This window comes from Nicotiana sylvestris, chromosome 4 (genome assembly GCF_000393655.2).
Source record: "Nicotiana sylvestris chromosome 4, ASM39365v2, whole genome shotgun sequence".
Taxonomy (NCBI): Eukaryota; Viridiplantae; Streptophyta; class Magnoliopsida; order Solanales; family Solanaceae; genus Nicotiana; species Nicotiana sylvestris.
This window is the reverse complement of record NC_091060.1, coordinates 131588835-131612792: the sequence shown is the minus strand read 5'-3', so window position 1 is coordinate 131612792 and position 23958 is coordinate 131588835. Positions and strand designations below refer to the sequence as shown.

Genomic DNA, 23958 nt, shown 5'->3' with positions numbered 1-23958 from the left:
TACTTTCTGATGTAGAAATCTCATTTGTCGGGTTCAATTTGTCACTAATCTCTTACGATCGTTGCTCAGAAATTCTTTATCTTTTTATTAAATCTGTGTTAAGTCTCATTTGTCATATGCATTTTTTACTGTACACGTTTCTTAGAATTTGAAACAAAAAATTTACATATTTTTGTCAAAGATTCTAAATAGATTTCACATTGTAATAGAAAAAAAGAAGGCAACAAAATTATCCTGGAAAATAAAATTTTACTAGTACTAGCATTTAATTGCTCTTTAGCGTGAAAAGCAATGAAAAAAGTGCTACAACCACATCTTTTGTCATATCTTTTGTTATCAAGTCATGAATCATGACTATAATCAAGTTGGCATTCAATTGCTTGAGAAGGAGCCATTTTTTATTTTGCTACTTGTCCGTTTCATTTAATACTACGTTTGCTTTTAAAATCGTTCAAATATATATTGACCCATTTTTATATTTGACATATTCTTATTTTATTTTAATGACACTTTATTATATATGCAATATACAACAACAATTTTTGAATCTAGGTAAGTACAATGATATAAATTAAAATGGAGAGAAAATATAAATCATAGCTACAAAACCGCACTGTATTATCTCGTTTGAAATAGTGAGCTAGAAATATGACAGTGTTAAGCCGTGAAGTTCCTTATCTTAAACGAAATCCTAGTGAAATTAAAACAACCTAACCGAACAATTACCAGCCTCTACAAATTCGAATCGGCTCAATGGAGGTAATACCTTATTAAATAATCACAGCCTTGAAATTATATATATATATATATATATATATATATATATATATATATATTCCAATAGCCGTGTGAACCCTTTATTTTGTAATGATGCATAATTTATGATAATTACTACTCCCTCCTGTCTACTTTAATTAATTTTTAGCTCTTTTTTTTGTAATCCATAATATTTGATTTTTTCAGATATCAAAAAGGAATTAATTTCTTTTTTCCAAAGTTGCCCTTGGAGTAAAGAGCCTAGGAGTATTTATTATATTTTTAATGAACAAATTAAGGTTAATATGGTCAATTTTATATTTAATTAATATTAAAAGGTGAATTCCTTAATATGTGTGAAAACAACAAAAAACAATTAAAGTGAAGTATTCTTCTCAAAAAAAAAAAAAAAACCACACACACACAAAGGTTTTCGATTAACTATTGCTCTTGTTTACTTCACAAGCTCTAATCACATGGATAGATCGATCAGTCTAAGACCAGTTTAATTTTTCGATTATAAGATTCATTAGATTACTTTAATAGGTACTGACTGTTAATGCAATTTAATTAGTATTGCTGACTGTAAACGTAATTTCTGTTAGTATTAAAACTAGTAGTTGACAAAAAAAGACTTTCCATACTGATCGAATTTGTAAATGAAATGATCCAAACAATTCAAAATTGGCAACTACTTTGCTATCAGTCCAATTACGCTGAATGTAAAAGTTTACGCCGTCATCGTATTACTTGGGTTCTTCTATAAACTTCCCCACAAAATCGCCCCACGGTTTTTCATATACAACTCTCCTTTTGGTAACCACCTACTAAATTTTACACCTTCCTCTGCCTTATTCTAGTATATTACAAAATGGGCAGCGTTAAAGATAACGAGGAAAACCGGCAACCGTTGCTGGCGGAGGCAACCTCCGCGGACTGGTTGCTGTCGAAAAATACAGTTGAAAGAGTTGATGAAGATGATGATAAAGATCTAAAAACAAGAGTATGGATCGAAACAAAGAAACTATGGCATATCGTTGGTCCATCCATCTTCAGCCGTATAGCCTCTTATACCATGAACATTATCACTCAAGGTTTTGCTGGACACCTTGGTGAAGTTGAACTCGCTGCCATCTCCATTTCTAACACTGTCATTGTTGGCCTCAACTTTGGCCTCCTTGTATGTATATCCCTCTTCAATACTACTCCCTCCGTTTCAATTTATGTGAACCTATTTCCTTTTTGGTCCGTATCAAAAAGAATGACCTCTTTCCTTATTTGGAAACAATTTACCTTTATGCAATGATTTATAGCCACACAAAATATATGTGCCTCATTTTACACTACAAGTTTAAAAATGTTCTCTCTTTTCTTAAACTCCGTGCCTAGTCAAATGGGTTCACATAAATTGAAACGGAGGGAGTATATAATATATACAAATTGTTGTGACATATAATAATTAAGCTTCTGGTATAGTAATATTTTTAGGTTACATGTTTAACTCTTATCTACTATTGTTGGCGGATCTACATGGCCATTTGCTGGTGCTCAAGCACAAAGATTTAGTAAATTTGCATAAATAATTATAAAAATATTTAAATAAATATTGAGTAAGCACCTACATCTAAACTCCTTTTTCCTTTTCTTTCAAATTTTTTTGGCGAGCACCCACGAATTTAAAATCCTAAATCCACGGGTACTTGTCGGATTTCTTGTTAGAATTTCTACTCTGTTGCCAATCAACAAAAGTAGTGAGTAACTTCTGTTTTTTGGTTTAATTTTTGACATGGACATGTAGCTAGGAATGGCGAGTGCATTAGAGACGTTATGTGGACAAGCTTTTGGAGCAAAAAAACATCACATGTTAGGAATATACATGCAAAGATCATGGATCGTTCTATTTCTATGTTGCTTCCTATTGCTGCCGCTGTACATATTCGCCACCCCAATTTTGAGAGCGTTAGGCCAACCGGACGACGTGGCAGAACTATCAGGAGTGGTGGCGCTGTGGTTTATTCCGCTGCACTTCAGCTTTGCGTTTCAGTTTCCGATACAGAGGTTTTTGCAGAGCCAGCTGAAGACGGCGGTTCTCGCTTGGGTTTCACTGGCGGTGCTGGCGATTCACACGGTGGTTAGCTGGCTGTTCGTGTACAAACTGAATCTCGGAATAGTGGGAGCCGCCGTGGCACTGGATATATCGTGGTGGTTGTTGTTTATTGGGTTGTTTTGGTACACCGCATGTGGTGGATGTCCAGAAACGTGGAGTAGTTTCTCCACACAAGCATTTTCGGGACTTTGGGAATTCATTCGACTCTCTGCCGCTTCTGGCGTCATGCTTTGGTACGCAAAATTAATACCGCTCTTAAACAAAAATATTTTGTTTTAATTATAAATCTGCTTGAATATCTGACTTAATTATACTATTTGAAGACAAGATATGGGAATAAAAATTGTGATTACAATCTTATAATTATGTTTTGAACATTTATTTGTAGCTTGGAGAACTGGTACTATAGGATATTAATGTTGATGACAGGGTATTTGGAGAATGCAACGTTGGCTCTTGATGCGTTGTCCATTTGGTAAGCCATTCGTCATTTCTTTAGTTTCATTTTCAGTTTTAATTTATTGAATTTAACTAAAGTAGCTACACATAACAATCAATTCGAGTTTCACATCCAATTTTTTTCTTTCGAATTGCCCTCTTGTTAGTAAATAAAATTCCTACTTTTTTAGGTTTGTCCTAGTCCTTAGGAAGTAATTTAACGTGGTTTTTGTAATCTAGTTTTTAGGAGAAAATTTTGTGGGGTAGTTCCTAATTTTTAGCTTAAGTTTGCTATGTTTTTTTATATATAAAAAGGCTGCAGTTGCAGCATTGCAGTCAATCAGTCAAGCCATTTCTTCTTCACGTCTATTAATTCTTTCTCTGCTCTATTTTTCACTTATAAATCTACATCCTTCTCTCATTAGTTTTTTATCAGTGGTATCCGAACAAGGTTAGATCCAGAAAAAAGATAAACCCGTGAGAGAGAGAGTTTACCCAAAAACAAAAAAAATTGTTCTTCATCTATGGCTTCAGAGAGCAATTTTGTGCAAGCAGCTATTCCCTGTTTTGATGGTCACTATGACCACTGGAGTATGCTGATGGAGAATTTCTTACGGTCAAAAGAGTATTGGCCAATTGTTGAAGATGGTATTAAATCGCCAGCAGTAGGCGAAACTTTGATGGATGCTCAAAAGACTGAGTTTGAAGCAAGAAAGTTGAAAGATTTAAAGGCAAAAAATTATCTCTTTCAGGCTATTGAGCGTTCCATCTTGGAAACCATTCTTTGCAAAGAAACTTCCAAGGATATATGGGATTCCATGAAGAAAAAGTATCAAGGCTCTACAAGAGTGAAGTGAGCACAACTACAAGCCTTGAGGAGGGACTTCGAAACCTTGCAGATGAAGGAAGGAGAATCCGTCACCAACTACTGTGCTAGAACCATGGAGATATGCAACAAAATGCGATTCCATGGTGAGAACATGGGCGACATCGTAATAGTGGAAAAGATATTGCGCTCTCTGACACCAAAGTGTGATTATGTCGTTTGCTCCATTGAGGAGTCAAAAGACATAGATGTCTTATCACTTGACGAATTGCAGAGCTCTTTATTGGTGCATGAGCAGAAGATGAACCGTAGTTCAACTTTCGATGAGCAGGCTTTGAAGGCTTCTACTTTTATTTCTTCTTCCAATTCCAGAGGAAGGGGTAGAGGTAGAGGTTGAGGCAGAGGAAGAGGAAGAGGAGATCGTGGAGTTAGAGATTCCTGTAGGAATTTCAAAGCAAATAATGATCAATCTCAAGGAAAAGGCAGAGGTCGAGATTATGACAAATCCAAGATAGAGTGCTATAGATGTCATAAATTTGGTCATTACGCATCTGAATGTTATACTGGGCTGCCTAATGAAAAAGAAAAGGAAGAGAAGTCCAATTACGTGGAGAACAAGGAAGGTGAGACCTTGTTGATGGCAATTTAAGTAGAGAAGGAAACCGAGCAAGATGTTTGGTATTTAGACACAGGCTGCACTAATCACATGACTGGAAGTAAGTCTTGCTTTTCTTACTTAAATGAAGGCTTCCGTTCTAAAGTTAGTTTTGGTGATTGTTTTACTGTCGATGCAACGGGAAAAGGTGACATCAAGATCAAAACCAAGAATTGTTTTGTGGAAACAATCTCTAATGTGTTATATGTTCCTGATTTGAAAAGCAACTTACTGAGTGTTGGTCAGTTGCAAGAGAAAGGTTATGTCATCACTATTAAGAAGGGTGAGTGTGAAATTTATGACCCTGTGAGAGGAGCTATAGCAATAGTTCAGATGAGTTCCAACATATTATTTCCGATAAAGATTGATAGTATTCAATCTTGTTTGATGACGGAAGTGAATGATCCCTCATGGTTGTGGCATTTTCGTTATGGTCATTTGAGTTTTGGAGGATTGAAGACACTTCAGGAGAAGAACATGGTCACAAGTCTTCCTCAAATTACTGCTCCTTCTCAAATTTGTGAAGAATGTGTTGTTGGCAAACAACACCAATCTCAATTCCCGAAAGGCAAATCATGGTGAGCAAAGCATGTTTTGGAGTTGGTTCACTCTGACATATGTGGCCACAGGTCATAACACATATACTCTATTGCTACCATAATACTATAGTGAGATTAAACTCAACCCTTCATACACTCATGAACACAGACCACCTAGTACTTTAAATCTTATGCAAATCTCGCATTCACCCTTGTAATAGTCAAGCCCACTCTCTTAAGCGGCCCAAATTTAAATTCCAACACATATAATTCACTTGTAAATGAGACCTCCTAACAGACAACATAAGGATCACACAACCTCAGAACACGCCGCAGGAGATAACACACCTGTTTTGCCTCCAACTAACATTTCTGTATACCTTCCACCGTCATAAACATCACGCAGTCACTTAGTCTTCCTGAGTCTGAACTCATACCGCAACATGAAATTTACTTCACTCCTAATTAGAACACATGAAAAGATTCTTCACACACCCATAACTCGGGGCTATACTTCGAATTAAGATGGAAATCAAATACCAAAAAGTCCTTGCTGCCCCAAAGCAGACCCTTCTCGCCTCATTCGGTTCATATGGACACATCTCGCAGCCATAACATACTCATCACGTAGCTATCCACTCATTACTCCCCTTAATAGGGACACAACAGAACATAAAGGTCTAGAAGCACACGCTCACACAATCATCAGCTCAGAGCTCAAGCTATAGCCAAAAATCCGGCCTCGAGTCCTCCAGACTAGCCCTACATCAACACACAGAGATCACATCTCGCCCGTCGATCAGGGAATCACAAGCCATCGATGCACATCTGATACTGAGCGCTCACGCGCGCATATGAACGCGTGGAAGGATTTCAAAGAGTTAAATTTCAAGCTGAATCAAAGACGCACGATAAGAATTCAAGAATGTGAAGTTTTTCCTAAAGGTTCTGAAGCCTCCCGAGGATAAATACAGACGTCTCTGTACCGATCCACGAGACTCTACTAAACCTGCTCATGACTCATGAGACCTATGTAACCTAGGCTCTAATACCAACTTGTCACGACCCAAAACTCAGACCTGGTCGTGATGGCACCTCTCGTAAAGACAAGGCCAGCTGACACAACACCCACTTTAACCCTTTAATCATTAAGAGTCATTTTTAAGCATTTAATTAAACAAATATTTCATAATATAAGTCTGAATGAACAGTGCAGAAATAACATACAAGCCCGACATCAGGGTGTTACTAGTCATGAGCATCTACCAAGGTCTGAATACAACAAGAGTCTAAAAATGTACCAAATACAGTAATGGAAATGAGAGGAAAGAAAGCAGTGCTACGAACGTCATGCAGCCACCTTGCTAACTCCGACGACTCCGCCTCTGAGCAATTAACACCCGCTACCGGATTCTAAAATACCTGAATCTGTACACGAGGTGCAGGGAGTAATGTGAGTACTCCAACCCAGTAAGTAATAAGAGTAAATAAATAATAAGCAGTAGGAAACGACGAATCCACATTTATGATAAACTCAATAAGCACAACAATCTTTCAAATCAAAATACGAGTCAATCGTCTCATTTAAAATCCAGCTTTTGGTGAAAATCATTTGAAAAATGCTTTCCAACAGTTTCAGTAGGGGTTCAATACCATTTATAATAAAAGAGATAAAAATCATAATCGGCCCCTCGGGCAAAACATAGTTCATATACAGCCCCTTGGCATAACATAAATTCACAATCCTTTTCATAACTTAAAAACTTCAGTTTAAATAAAAGATTATTGAAAACATTTGTTCATCATTTTCAATAGAGGCTCGGTCTAAAGATGAGTGAAAGCAGTAATTAAATCAACATGTTCAATTTCACTTTAAAGAGGGGTGAAAACAGTAAGTTCATAAACTAGTCCCTCAGGCAAAGCATCACTCATGTACATGTATATATATATAGCCCCTTGGGCAAGACTCTCAGTCACTCGTGACTCAACTCTTTCCAATCAGCGCTCACACTCAGCATTCACACTCAATAGGTACTATATAGTAACTGTTGCGACGTGCAGCCTGATCCATATATATAGTCGACTGCGATCTCCGGAGGGGCTCCTACAGCCCAAGCGCTATATCGCTGCGGCATGCAACCCGATCCATATAAATATAATCCTCACAACAGGCCCTCAGCCTCGCTCAGTCATTAACCTCACAATCAGACCCTCGGTCTATCTCAGTCATCAACCTCACAATCAGACCCTCGGTCTATCTCAGTCATCAACCTCACGATCACTCAGACCATCAGTAAAACAAGGAACTCAGCCCAAACAGTTTTCACATTTCAAGAAGTAAAGTGATAAAACCAGATTTAAACAATAAACAGGTAAAACATGATTGAGGATATGCTTTCAAAACAGAGTGAGGAAAAATAGTGAAAGTGCCCCCTAAGGGTCTCAACAGGTCGGCACAAGGCCCCAAACATGGCATACAACCCAAAATATAATATCAATCTCTAAAATATGAAATATCATAAGATTTCAAATCAAATACGCGACTTAACAATTGTACGGGACGGACCAAGTCACAATCACCAACGTTGCACAACTCCACGCTCATCATCTAGCGTGTGTGTCACCTCAAAGTAGCACAACGATGTGAAATCTGGGGTTTCAAACCCTCAGGACAGCATTTACAATCATTACTTACCTTGATCTGGTCCAAACTCTAGCCCGCGATGCCTTTGCCCTTACGAATCAACCTCCGGATGCTCCAAATCTATCCACAATCAGTACATAACTATTAAAATATGCTAAGAAAATAAAGCCCACTCGAAAATATCTAATTTACATCAAAAATCCCGAAATTGCTCAAACCCGGCCCCCGGGCTCATGTCTTAGAATCCGATAAAAATCACATCAATAAAATCCTCGTTCACTCACAAGTCTACCCATATCAAATTCGTCAAAATCCGATCTCAATTGCCCATTCAAATCCCCAAAAGAAATCTCAACTGTTCTTCCATTTCCCCCCAATTTTCACTCTAATTTCTCAAATTAAATGATGAAATTCAAGACCAAATCATGGAATTAAACCAAATATGAGTGAAGAATACTTACCCCAATAGCTCCACTGAAAATCTCCTCAAATTCCACCTTCTCCCGAGCTCTCCAATGGTTTTTATGAAATTGGACTTAAACCTTCGATTTAAAATATAAACTTTCTGCCCATACATTTCTTCATCGCGAATGCGGCATAGCCCTCGCGTTCGCGAAGCACACTGCTTCACTGACCGAAATTTATTCTACGCGAACGTGAGAAAGCTCTCGCGAATGCGGCATAGCCCTCGCGTTCGCGAAGCACATTGCTTCACTGACCGAAATTTATTCTACGCGAACGTGAGAAAGCTCTCGCGAATGCGATGCACAACACACTCAACACCTTTCAATCGCGACCCTAACTACGCGAACATGTAGAACAAATGCACTGAGGACCCAGCTATCCTTCTTCCTCTATGCGAACGCGACCTAAACCTCGCAAACGCGATGACCAAAGACCTTACATCTTCGCAATCGCGGAACCATCTTCGCGAACGCGAAGGCCAACTCCACATCCTCGCACCTTAACCCTTTGCGAACGCGGGACATGCATCGCGAATGCGAAGGTCAAAAACTTGCAACACCAACAACAGCAATTCTGCAATTTTTCACAACATGAAATGGTCCGATTGACCACCCGAAACTCACCCGAGGTCCTCGGGACCTCAACCAAACATGCCAACATATCCCATAACATCATTCAAACTTGTTCCAACCTTCAGAACGCTCAAAACAACCTTAAAATACCAAATTTGCATCGGATTCAAGCTTAAGAATTTCAAGAACTTTCAAATTATGCTTTTGATCAAAAACCCAACCAAACCACGTCTGAATGACCTGTAATTTTGCACACACGTCACAAATGACACAACGAAGCTGATGCAACTTCCGGAATTCCATTCCGACCCCTATATCAAAATCTCACCTATCAACCAGAAAATATCAAAATCTCAATTTCACTAATTCAAGCCTAAAACTTCCATGGACTTCCAAAATGCATTTCAATCACGCTCCAAAATAATTTAGTTAGTTCCCAAATCACCTAACGGAACTAACCAAATCATAAAAATTTCGATCCGAAATCATATACCAACAAGTCAAATCTTGGTCAAACTTTTCTAATTTCAAGCTTCAACTGAGAATTGTTCTTCCAAATTCATTCTGATTACCCTGAAAACCAAACCCAACGATTTACATAAATCATAATCCATCACACGGGGCAAACCATGCCCGAGAACTGACGAGTAAGGTGCAAAAACTCAAAACGACCGGTCGGGTCATTACACGATTATTCTAGATAGACTTGGGTGTAGTTTCTGTGGGAAAAATCAGAGTCTTTAATGCATTTAAAAGCTTCAAAGCTAATGTGGAGAATGAGACAGGAAAGACCACCAAGAGCTTCCGAACAGACCGTGGGGGCAAATATTGCTCTAAGGGATTTGAAGAATTTTATGGGACTTATGCCATTCGAAAAGAGCTCACAACGGCGTATACACCACAACAAAATGGTGTATCGGAGAGGAAGAATAGAACCATTCTCAACATGGTTCGAAGCTTGCTAGCTCGAGGAAAAGTTCCAAAGACATTCTCTCCAGAAGCAGTAAATTGGAGTATTCATATTTTGAATAGAAGTCCAACATTTGCCATTCAAAACATGACTCCAGAGGAGGCTTGAAGTGGAAGGAAACCTACTGTAGATCATTTTAAAATTTTTGGTTGAGTTGGCTATGCACATATCCCAGACGAGTAGAGGAAGAAGCTTGATGACAAAAGCAAGAAGTGTGTCTTTCTTGGTGTTAGCGAGGCATCCAAGGCGTACAAGTTGTTCAATCCATTGACAAAGAAGGTTGTGACTAGCAGAGATGTTATTTTTGATGAAGAAAACTATTGAGATTGGAATATGCAGCAGTTTATTCCAATCTTAATTGATAATGAAGTTAAAGAAGCAACAACAATACCCGAAAATTCTGAAAATTATAATCCAGCAGCTGCTGAAATTTCACCCTCAGCTTTGGAAGGAATTGATGCACCAGATGAGTCTCTTCGTTGTGCTCGCAAAAGGCCCGCGTGGATGATGGATTATGAGGTAACAGGAATTGATGTAAATGAAGATTATTTTTCCTACTTTGCATTGTTTGCAGATAGTGATCCTACAACTTTTGAAAATGCTATTAAAGAGGAGAAATGGAGGAAAGCTATGGATGACGAAATTGATGCCATTGAAAGAAATGGCACTTGGGAGCTATCAGATCTTCCAAAGGGCACAAAACTATTGGTGTGAAGTGGGTATTCAAGACAAAGCTGAAAGATGATGGTGAAGTTGACAAGTATAAGGCACGCTTAGTGGCTAAAGGATACAAACAAGAATATGAAATTGACTACACAGAAGTAATTTCTCTAGTTGCAAGACATGATACAATCAGATTGGTGATTGCATTAGCGGCACAGAATTCTTGGCCTATTTTCCAATTAGATGTCAAATTGACATTTTTGTATGGGCACTTGGAAGAACAGGTTTTTGTAGAACAACCTCCTGGTTATATAAAAATTGGAAATGAGCATAAGGTGTACAAGTTGAAAAAGGCTCTTTACGGACTAAAACAAGCTCCGCGAGCTTGGTATAGTCGTATTGAGGCTTACTTTCTAAAAGTTGGTTTTCTGAAATGTCCATATGAACACTCTTTTTTGTTAACACTGGAGAATCTGAAAAAATACTCATTGTGTGTTTATATGTCGATGATCTTATATTTATTGGGAATGATAGTGTCATGTTTGCCGATTTCATGAAGTCTATTATGGATGAGTTTGAAATGTCCGATCTTAGTAAGATGCATTACTTTCTTGGATTAGAAATAGTACAATCTGATGATGGAATATTTGTTTCCCAAAAGAAGTATGTGCGAGAAATTTTGGACAGGTTCAAAATGCAGAATTGCAATCCTGCCAACATTCCAGTTGAGTTTGGCTTGAAGCTATGCAAAGTTGGAAGCGGAAATAAGGTGGACATCACATTCTACAAGCAAATTGTAGGTAGTTTGATGTATCTTGCTGCTACAAGGCCCGGCATCATATATGCTGTAAGTCTCATAAGCAGATACATGGAGAGCCCAATTGAAATTCACCTGCTAGATTCTAAGAGAATCTTTCACTACTTACAGGGAACTAAGGATTTTATTTTGTTCTACAAGAAGGGTGAAAAATCTGATTTGATTGGTTTTACCGATAGTGATTATGCAGGAGATCAAGACGACAGAAGGAGCACTTCAGGTTATGTTTTTATGTTAGGTATGAGGGTTGTTTCGTGGTCTTCTAAGAAGTAATCAATTGTCACTTTGTCAAGTACCGAAGCTAAATTTGTTGCTGCTACAACTTGTGCTTGTCAAGCTGTTTGGTTAAGGAGAATTCTTGAAGAACTGAAATTCAAACAAGAAAAAACAACTACAATTTTCTGTGACAACAACTCTGCCATCAAGTTGTCAAAGAATCCGGTGCTACGTGGAAGAAGCAAACACATTGACGTGAAGTACTATTTCTTGCGAGATCTCAACAATGAAGGAATAATAGAGCTAACATATTGCCGGAGTGAAGACCAGTTGGCGGATATTTTCACTAAACCTCTCAAGTTACTTTCTTTCCAAAATTTGAGAAGAATGCTGGGACTTAGCACCATGGAAGAACTCAAGAAATTGAAGATAAACTGAAGCTCGAAAGCTTTCGGTTTAAGGGAGGGTGTTAGTAAATAAAACTCCTACTTTTTTAGGTTTGTTCTAGTCCTTAGGAAGTAGTTTAACGTGGTTTTTGTTATCTAATTTTTAGGAGAAAACTTTGTGGGGTAGTTCCTAATTTTTAGCTTAAGTTTGCTATGTTTTTTTGTTATAAAAAAACTGCAGTCGCAACATTGTAGTCAATCAGTTAAGCAATTTCTTGTTTATGTCTATTGCATCTTTCTCTGCTTTATTTTTTACTTATACATCCTTCTCTCATCAGTTTTCTATCACCTCTTCCGTTCTTATCTTTCTTTTTCTGTTTAATTTTCTTTTTTTCTTTCTTATTGTACTTTTGACTGACTCTATTGCAGCATGAATATTAATGGTTGGGAGATGATGATACCACTTGCTTTCCTCGCTGCCACCGGGTATTAGTATTTTCTTTACTTATATATATAAAATCCTGTTCTTATTTTAAGTGTTCTTTTATCTTTGGGCAGACAAGTAAGATATTCTCTCCGTTACCATTTATGTGATATTATTTGACTAGATATGGAATTAATTTTTGTTTTTTTAAAAATTGTGATCTAAAACAAACTTTAGATATTTGTATAGTTATAAATCATCTCATTAAAGATAAAAAGAAAATTATAAAGTTAAATTATTTTTAAATAAACTAAAAAAATATTATGTGACATAAATTGGACAGAAAGAGTAATAAATAAGAGATACTTGCAAGTAATATGTCTAAAATTAGAGATATAATTTATAATAATCTAAATATTCTTTATTATAAAAATGGTTTGAAAACCAAATATGCATAAAGTATAATAGAATAAAATAAGAAGGTTCCTGACGGAATTATAGTCACACATTTGCTTTATTTAAAAGATGAAATAATGAAGTTAACCAGCGAACATCTGTCCTGGATGTTGGTTTTTAAACAGGTAGAGAAGAAATATTGAGTCTTTTCGACCTGAAAAAGTGCTTTAATTATGTAAATAAGATTAGAGACCTAACATCACGACTTGTCCCAGTCTCTACTAATTATTATAGTCGGGCCTTACGTCCTGTCCTTTGCTCTTGTATATTGATCAGCTCCTTCTGGCTTCTAGATTTGAGTTAAACATGCGTGATGCATGATAATTGACACAGAGACGTATATCTATAAACAACCAACACAATTAATTCAGAAAATGATGTCCTCCTCTCTTTTGTACCATTTAGTTAATATGCGAATTAAATGGATAGTGACAATTAGACGTTAAACGAACGATTGTCAGTCGTTTGGTTTGCTTTTGAAGCTTAATTCACATTAGAGTTTGAACTTATAAGTTCAATGATTGTCCTCATATTTTAGTTTTTATAAACCATAAAGGAGGAGGAGGAAATGGATGATTATGATCATATGTTGAAAATACCAGATGGTTTAATTTATTCCACCAGGAATTTATATTTTTTTCCACATAGGGTTAGTATATATAAATTAAATAGTCAATTGAGCATGAAAGCTGCAAGCAATGTGTTAGGTGTACAATCATGTAGCTTTCTTTGTGTCTGCTTTTAATTCCTTACTTAGGCAAAATTAAAGCTTTGTCTACCTACTCTCCATTTCGACGTATATTTGCATAGGAAGACAAAATTGGACGTAAATTCGATATAAATATATAAAGACAAGAATTCTTGACACATATATTCTAGTCTACGAGAAATTATATTTTTCTTCATCAATCACACCCATAGCAGCTACATCTATTTGTATTCCTTTTAGGACTTTAGCTTATGTTAAGTGATTGTTTCCATGTTAATAGTACCTAGGACCTATTATAAACTAGTCTTTAGGGGACGCGCGTTGCGCGTGTACTTCGTCTTAATGAGTATAAATTTTATAAAGAATTACATAAATTTTATATTAAAAATTATGTTCGATTTTCGTAAATGAAAAATTAAAGAAAAAGACATAAGTTTTTAGAAATAATGATTACTCATCTTATTAATTTAGTTACTAAATAAAGTAAGAAACTCTGCCCTAAAGAAGTCTGATATTTTCCAATAAATATGTGATATTTTTCCTATTTTCAATTTGTACATGAATGTATTTTTATTTTAGGACTCCTCTCTCTCTTTATATATATTATACTAGTCTTAGGATACGTGCGTTGCGCATGTATTCCCTCTTAATAAGTACTAATTTTAAAAATTATGTTAATATTATATTAATGAATAGTCTTTGAGCTATAAAATATTTACATAAAAAAGTTCTTCAAAATGATGTTTCTTGATCTTATTTAGCTAACTCAATAAAGAAAATGATGACACTAAAAAGTCCCCAATCATCTTGGTTGCTATATTCTACTAAAAAATTATTTTATTTTTATATTTCATTACTATTTTAAAAGTTTTCATGTTTTCTTTTAGCAAGAATACATAAACTCTTGAAGATTTAAGAGTTTTTTCCAATATTTTTTGCATGATATATATTCTTAAGTTCATTCTATAAGACAGTAGACACAAACAATGTCAACTAATTAACAATTTTCTTTTTTTGTAGAACGAACTTCTTTTTGTTTGGTATTAGGACAGCTAAGAAAAAATAGAAGCAACAACAACAACAACAACCCAGCAAAATTCTATTAATGGGGTTTGGGGAGGATAATGTGTACGCAGACCTTACCCCTACCCCGAAGGGGTAGAGAAGAAAAAAACAGAAGAATGACCAAAAAAAAATAGAAGAATGACCAAAAAAAAAGCCTTGAAATGCTTGGATCTTCCTATGATAAAGCTAAAGTTAGACTTCAAATAGAAAAAAACATTTACAAAAAAAGCCACCCCTCCTTGTCAATGAGATCAAGTCTTATATCCAATTGAAGAAACATTAGAGATCATTAAAGTGCAAACATATTTAAGATTCGATATTAATTATTAGTGAATTATATTTTAAGATTGTAATCTTTTGGTGGCAGTCATATTCCTAGCATCTCCAATAATAATGTTAATTTTAATTCTTATGTATTCTTCAGCCATATACACTTTCAATTGTACTACTTTGTTATATCTTTCTATATAAAGTTTGATTGCTCTATTCTTAAATATTTCAAGCTCACTCTTTCTAATTTCATGTAAACGCTTTTTTTTTTTTTTTTTACAGATTTTTTCATAAAACAACAATTACATGCTCACGAAATAAATTTGTTAAACACATATATTTCTCACACGTAATATGTTTAAAATACAAATAAAGTACTTATTAAAAAAACTACAAGAATATCTATTCTAGTTATATAAACTTAAACATTTATTTATCTTTTAGATTACAGACTTGAATTGATAGCTATGTAGAAAATGCAAGAACTTTTAACATCTATTATTACAAAACTTCAAGAAACAGTCTAAACGTTAAAAAATTTACCTCAAGGCTTATTATCAAAAAATTATGATAATAAGTATAAAATATTAGCTTCTTTAGAAGTTTTTAACCCCTTTTTCAAAAAGAAAATAGTTTTAAAATTCTAATTTAAGAAGTCGACCTACAAACAGTCTTTTATAGGTAGATGAAATTAGTGATCATCCAAAAAACTAAAAGAAAGTGTTCATGGAAAATAAAAATTGGGATATTAACTGTTTTTTTACACTCCTTAATTTCGATATTAAAGAATAAGTTTCCTACTTATTATCTATTCTTTTTCCTTTTTAACCTACAAAATTCGACTTTTTTTAATAGGGAAATTAATTAATAAGTTTTCTACTTATTGTCTTATTCTTTTTTCTTTATAAACTACGAAAATTTTGACCTTCTTAGTTATTGTCTTATTCTTTTAACTTTTTTCCTTCGAAAATATTTACTTTCCCTGCAAACTATAAAAGGACTGTCTTTTACCTTCTCTGTCATTGGGGATATCAAGTAAGAGGAAGTTTCCTACTTTCTATTCTTTTATTCTCCCTTTTCTATCTTACGGCAGTTCTTTTCAAGAAAAATATTTTACTTGTATTGACAATTTTATCCAACATATAATACAGTTAATAATAAATATTATATGAATTAATTAAATGATTAAAGTGATATTATAGAAAATAACAATTTTCTTTTCAATAGTAAAATGCAAATTATTTAACTTTTTAATTAATAATAAATATTATATCAATTATTTTTGACGGATTAGAAAAAGAATAAATTATTATAGCTCATTGTAATAACCAAATTACATAACTAAACGAAGAAAAGAAGTTCTGAAAAGAAAAGAAAAACACTACTAAACCTGAAACGTTTTAACGAAAAGAAAAGAGCTCGTCAAGGATTCTTAAACAAAAACTTTTACAAAAAAAAAAAAAAAGATAATTATATGATTTTCCATATCAAAGTCCTAAATACTAGGCATTTAATTAAATGATTGTCCCTACATGTTAGAAAAATAATTGACTATTTTTACATATTAGGAAAATAATTAAAATTACTACTTTGTCCAATATAAAATATATTCTTAAAGGGCAAAAAAAGCAAACGATATTTTGCTAAGGGCCTTCGTGCTTTTAATATAGTATGTATGTATAGATATAGATATAGATAGATATAGATATAAAGTTGATACTTATCATAGATAAGTATCATTTCCTACGTAAAACCTCCTAAACATATCATAACGTAGATATATTTCAATGTAAGGCATTCAATTAACAAAAGTTCTAATTACCAACAGGTCTACGTAAGTATTGTTATCTTTTAATGACTATTCCATTCAATTGGTTTATATATGTGAGGTAACTTGCATAAAAGTTGAGATATTTATGATCAATTTTATGTATTTATTATACGTTTGTATTTAATTGAAGTAATAAAATCTGAATAGATTTTAGAGTTTTAAATATTAAGAATTTGTACATAGTTCAAATAAGGAAAGGTTTGGTAAACAAAACATAGTAGATTTTAAATACCTAAAACTTAAGAAAATAATTAAATGACTATTTTGTCTAGTGTGAACTCTATTTTAAAAGGATAAAAACGGCGAACGACATTTTGCTAAGGGCCTTTGTGCTTTTAATATAATACTAGTCTCAGGGTACGCGCTTTGCGCGTGTACCTATATCAATAAATACACAATTTAAACAAAACACGTAAATATTATTAGACGATATATTTGATTTATACATAAATTATAAAATAAAAATTAAAGAAAAATTCCTGAAAATAATAAATATTGTTCCCTTTTAATTAGCTCTATAAATGAAGACAATCATATATCAAAAAAGTTTTACAATGACCACATATATATCCTCATAATTGATTACTCATATTGATTACTCGTTGAGTACGAAAGAAAAATAAATGATAACTCATTATAAATATATTTTTTCATCTACTATTTCATCCTTATTGTTTCAAATTTACATTGTTATCAATTTGACTCTTAATTTTATATTATAAATTTTGCTCTATTATTCTTATTTCTTTCACCAGTAATTCTCTTCTTACGAAAACAAATTTATGTACGCTAAGAATTTTATCAACTTAACAAATAACTTTACTTATATAGTAAATTTGAAAAATAATTAAATTGAATTCTTCTGCTAAATAATTTAATTTAACGACTTAGTTATTTATTCTCAACACTAAAGACAATAACTTATTTTTTGTTAGTTCAAATTCTTAACATTATTTCATCATAATTTTCAAATATTAACTACAAATAACTTTATTCAATAGAATTATATTTTCCAAATAGTTAAAAAATCATTAGCATGTCAATTTTGGATTTTTGGTGCTTCCAAAGTCATTGTGTTTTTGTCTCATATAGAATTTTTCTAATTCATAATTTCTAATGTTTTGAATAATAGAAGATTCTTATAGTTTAACTCAATTTTAATTTTAACGGGTCTGGTTTTAGGGTACGCGCATTGTGTACCCTATACTAATGCTTCTAAATTTTTTAAAAATTACATAAATATCTAGTTTCTGTATACGTGCAAACTTTCTTCTCAAATATTAGAAAAATATCTTAAGATATGAAAATTTTTATTAGGTATATATTTCAAATATATTTATATCGTTGTTGGTAATAAACGTTCACCTATAAATAAATAGAAAAAAATAAATCGATAGACAGAGCATGGTAGGATGTAGATTATAATACCTGAGTAATTTATTATGATACAAAGCTTAATTAGAATATATTAGCTAAGTTATTTGGTCAATTGTACCCAAATTTTTGTTTATAGCACTACCAAAGTAGAATTTATAAAGATAAAAGAAAGAACGATGGTGTACAACGGGAAAAAAGGAGCTTAGCCTTAGCATCGTGATCCATGAACTGTTGAAATCCAAATCGACTCAAAAATCAAGAGCTTTCAAACACATCTCATTAATAGAGAAGAGAAATCATTCGTCAAAGTAAATAAACGTGCAAGTTAATATTCATATGAAAAATATATCTTCGGAAAGATTTTATATAAGTAAAATTTTATTAATTTTAAATTCCTAAATATTAGGTCCTTACATAATTCAAATAAGGAAAGATTAGTAGTGTCACGATCCGGATTTCCCACCCCCGGGAGTCGTGATGACGCCTATTAATGTGAGCTAGGCAAGCCAATCCTTAACTACTTATCTCATCATCCAATTATTCCTTTTTAACAATTATAAGGCGATAACACAAAAACAGCAGAACTTTAAATAATTAAGCGGAAGATAACAATTAAAATAGCTGAAATTTGTATCTATTACAACTACCTAAGCTTTAAATTACCCAAAACCTGGTGTCACAGTGTCACAGACCGTCTAAGATTGCTACGTACAAAGTATGAAGAAATAACAGTACACACTTTCCGAATAAAAGGAAAATGAAACAGGAAATAGGGATAGAGGGAGACGCCAGGGCCTGCGGACGCCTGCAGGTCTACCTTGGATCTCCGCGTGGACTGAAGGTAGCCTCCACACTACGGTCCAAAAGCTACTCTGGGATCTGCACATAGTGAAAAGTGTAGTATCAGCACAACTGACCCCATGTGCTGGTAAATGTCTAGCCTAACCTCAGCGAAGTAGTGACGAGGCTAGGACCAGACTACCAAATAACCTGTGCAGTTCAAATATATACAGCGGGAAAGAAGTACAAAAATAACCAGACAAAATGGGAGGGGGAGCATGCTGTGGGGGAGATAACAGTTCCGAATAGAAAGACATCAAATAAACGAAAGAAACAACATAACTCGGATATCAACAAAGAATCAGAAATCAATAAATGCACGGCATCACCCTTCGTGCTTTTACTCTCGTTCTCACCAAAGCAATCATATAATAAAAAATGTGCATGGCATCACCCTTCATGCTTTTACGCTATTTCCTCAACATATAATCAATAAAATCGGCATGGAATGGTACATCGTGCGGCACGACATCACCCTTCATGCTTTAACTCTCTTCCTCACCCAAACAACAATCACAAACAATAGGGCAAGGGAATAAATGAAATTGCAATAACGATCCCGGCAAGGAAACAACAATTCAACAAATAAATCCCGGCAAGGGAACAACATCAATAACCTCAACATCCCGGCAAGGGAGATAACGAATAAATCAACAATAGCCCGACAAGGGTGACAACATAATGATCTCTTATCTTTCTCACTTTTGCTTCGCAATTCACCTCACAACTCGAGCCAATTCTCTAGAGGTTCAATTATTACTTATACTTTCACAATTCGTTATACAACTTGAGCCAACGCTCCTCAATGTTCTTAGGTCACAATTCCTTCCACAAACTTTACACAACAAGTAGAAACCATTACCAAGGCATGAAAGATACAACGAAGTCATGATAATCACAATATAAGACTCACGGGCATGCTAGACACCAACGTATAGATACTCGTCACCATGCCTATACGTCGTACTCAACAATTACCACATAGTAAATAGGACTCGACTCCTAATCCCTCAAGTTAAGGTTAGACCAAACACTTCCCTCGATGCCACGAACACAATTCACGATTCAATTATAGTTTTACCCCTTGATTCCACCACCAATTCGCTCGTATCTAGTCACAAGTTACTTAATTACATCAATAAATGCTAAATGAATCAATTTGAATGCATGAAAATGAGTTTTCTAAAGTTTTACCCAAAAAGTCAAAAATCGCCCCCGGTCCCACATGGTCAAAACCTGAGGTTCGAACCAAAACCTGATTACCCATTCCCCCCACGAACCCAAATATATGATTTGTTTTGAAATTGGACCTCAAATCGAGGTCCAAATCCCCAATTTTTGAAAAACCTAGGTTCTACCCAAAACACCCAATTTCCCCCATGAAAATCATTGATTTTGAGTTGAAATCATGTGAAAAGATGTTAATGCTTGAAGAAAACAAGTTAGAAATCACTAACCAATGTTTTGGAGAAGAAAGGTTCTTTGAAAAATCGCCTCTTATGTTTTTGCGGTTTTGAAAAATGAAAAATAACTAAAAATTCCGTCTTAATATACCCCTCTCAGACTCCCTGTGTGGACCGCACAAAATCAACTTCGGCCGCATAGTCAGCAGTGAACCTGTGTGGACCGCACAAAATCAACTGCGGCCGCACAGTCACCAGTGAACCTGTGCTGACCGCACAAAATTAACTGTGGCCGCACAGTCACCAGTGCGGACAACACAAAATCAATGCGGACCGCACTAGCAGGTACATAGAGCTGCAGTTTTTCTGAACCTCCAATAGCCATGTTTTAAGCCTAAGACACCCCGGAACCTACCCGAAACTCACTCGAGCCCTCGGGACTCCCAACCAAATGTGCATACTAACTCAAAAATATCATATGGACCTACTCGTGCGATCACATCATCAAAATAACATGCAAAATCATGAATTAAACCTCAAAACTCAACATTTCCATCAAGAACTCTCAAAGTTCACAACTCTTCAATCGGAAGTCCAACTCACGTCAAATAAACTTCGTTTTTCACCAAATTTCACAGTTATCTTTCAAATACTATAACAAGTTTGTACCGGGCTCCGGAACCAAAATACGGGCCCGACAATAATGGTTTCAAACATTAATTCTTTTCTTTATTTTTTAGATAATTCAGTGAAATAATTTCTTTCAAAAATTGATTTCTAAGGCTTGGGACCTCGGAATTCATTTCCGGGCATACGCCCAAGTCTCATATTTTACTGCGGACCTCTCGGGATCGTCGGAACACAGATCCGGGTCCGTTTGCTCAAAATGTTGACCAAAGTCAACCATAATTAAATTTTAACTCTAGAATTTCTATTTCTCATATTTTCACATAGAAGGCTTTTCGGATATAGGTCCAGACCACGCACGTAAATCAAGGTGGGGTAAAAAGGAGGTTTTTAGGCCTCGGAACGCTGAATTCACTTGTAACACAAGTGATGACCTTTTGGGTCATCGCATTCTCCACCTCTAAAACAATCGTTCGTCCTCGAACGAACATAAGAAGGAAGTACCTGAGTCGGGAAAAGATGGGGATAACGGCTCCGCATATCGGACTCGGACTCCCAGGTCAGGAGGTCAATGCCTTAGGAGCCTGACCTCTCCACTGAACATGAACAGAAGGAAAACTCTTCGATCTCAATTGACAAACCTGCCGGTCTAGAATAGCTACTGGCTCCTCCTCATAAGACAAGTCCTTGTCCAACTGGACAATGCTGAAATCTAACACGTGGGATGGATCGCCATGATATTTCCGAAGCATGGACACATGAAACACTGGGTGCATGGGTGATAAGCTCAGCGGCAATGGAAGTCTATAAGCTACCTCTCCCACTCGATCAAGAATCTCAAACGGGCCAATGAACCTAGGGCTAAGCTTGCCCTTCTTCCCAAATCTCATCACGCCCTTCATAGGCGACACTTGAAGCAATACCCTCTCACCGACCATGAATGCCAAATCACGAACCTTGCGGTCGACATAACTCTTTTGCCTGGACTAAGCTGTACGAAGACTATCCTGAATAATCCTAACCTTGTTCAAAGCCTCCTGAACCAGATCCGTACCTAATAACTGAGCCTCTTCCGGCTCAAACCATCCAATCGGAGACCGACACCGCCTACCATATAAAGCCTCATATGAAGCCATCTTAATACTCGACTGGTAGCTGTTGTTGTAGGCAAACTTTGCTAAAGGCAAAAACTGATCCCACGAGACTCCAAAGTCAATGACATAAGCTTGGAGCATATCCTCTAAAATCTGAATGGTCCGCTCGGACTACCCGTCCGTCTGAGGATGAAACGCTGTGCTCAACTCAACCCGTATGTCCAACTCTCACTAAACTGCCCTCCAGAAATGGGAGGTAAACTGCATACCTCGATCTGAAATGATAGACTCGAGCACACCATGAAGGCGAACAATCTCCCGGATATAGATCTCAGCTAACCTCTCGGAAGAATAAGAGATTGCCAAAGGAATGAAATGCGCTGACTTGGTAAGCCTATCAACAATAACCCACACTGTATCGAACTTCCTCTGAGTTCGTGGGAGACCAACAACGACGTCCATAGTGATACGCTCTCATTTCCACTCAGGAATCTCAATCTTTTGAAATGAACCGTCGGGCCTCTGATGCTCGTACTCAACCTGTTGACAATTCAAACACCGAGCCACATATGCAACAATATCCTTCTTCATTCTCCGCCACCAATAATGCTGCCGCAAATTCTGATACATCTTCGCGGCGCCCAGATGAATAGAGCACCGGGAACTATATGCCTCCTCTAAAATCAACTCTCGAATCACATCCACATTAGGCACACAAACGCAACCCTGCAATCTCAAAACTCCATCATCACCTAAGGTTGCTTGGCACATCCGTGCTGCACCGTGTCTAGGAGGACACACAAATGGGGATCATCATACTGCCGATCATGGATACGCTCCAATAAAGAAGAACGAGCGACCGTTCAAGCTAACACACAATTGGGCTCAGAAACATCCAACCTCACTAACTGATTGGCCAAAGCCTGAACATCCAAAGAAAGCGGTCTCTCACCGACCGGAATATAAGCAAGACTGCCCATACTGGCTGACTTCCCACTCAACGCATCGGCCACTACATTGGCCTTTCTCGGATGATATAAGATGGTGATATCATAGTCCATCAACAACTCCAACCACCTCTTCTGCCTCAAATTCAACTCCTTTTGCTTGAACAAGTACTGCAGACTCTTGTGATCCGTGAACACCTCACATGCCATACCAATAGATAATGCCTCCAAATCTTCAATGCGTGAACAATGGTTGCCAACGCCAAATCATGAACCGGATAATTCTTCTCGTGAATCTTCAACTGCCGCAAAGCATAAGCAATGACCTTGCCATCCTGCATCAACACTACACCAAGCCCAATACGAGATGCATCACAATAAACTGTATATGACCCTAAACTTGTGGGCAACACCAACACCGGTGCCGTAGTCAGAGCTGTCTTGAGCTTCTGAAAGCTCGCCTCACACTTATCCGACCATCTGAACTAGGCACCCTTCTGGGTCAACCTGGTCATCGGTGCTGCGATGGATGAAAACCCCTCCACGAACCGACGATAGTAGCCTGCCAGCCCCAAGAAACTCCGAATCTCTGTAGCTGATACTGGTCTAGGCCAGTTCTTGACTGCCTAAATCTTCTTCAGATCAACCTGAATACCCTCCACTGATACAACATGACCCAAGAATGCAACTGTACTCAACCAAAATTTACACTTCGAGAACTTAGCATATAACTGACTATCCCTCAAGGTCTGAAGAACCACTCTAAGATGCTGTTCGTGCTCCTCCCGGCTGCGGGAATAGATCAAAATATCATCAATGAAGACTATCACGAACGAATCCAAGTAAGGCGTCAACACTCGG

General features: G+C 36.1%; 1 protein-coding gene across 2 annotated transcripts in view; it reads left to right on the top strand.

The window, feature by feature from the left end:
- Positions 1-1419: 1419 nt before the first annotated feature.
- Positions 1420-23958, top strand: part of LOC104237189 (protein DETOXIFICATION 27-like) — a 30011-nt gene continuing 7472 nt past the window's right edge. Inside the window, exons 1-5 of one of the 2 annotated variants that reach the window (XM_009791296.2) lie at positions 1420-1936; positions 2555-3096; positions 3252-3338; positions 11632-11690; positions 11790-12308. In XM_009791296.2, coding sequence (XP_009789598.1) covers positions 1628-1936; positions 2555-3096; positions 3252-3338; positions 11632-11690; positions 11790-12106 — 1314 coding nt within the window. In that variant the 5' untranslated portion in view covers positions 1420-1627 and the 3' untranslated portion in view covers positions 12107-12308. Of the gene's footprint in view, positions 1937-2554; positions 3097-3251; positions 3339-11631; positions 11691-11789; positions 12309-12483; positions 12541-23958 lie in introns of those variants that run through there. The other variant, XM_070172234.1, reaches the window with a different exon arrangement.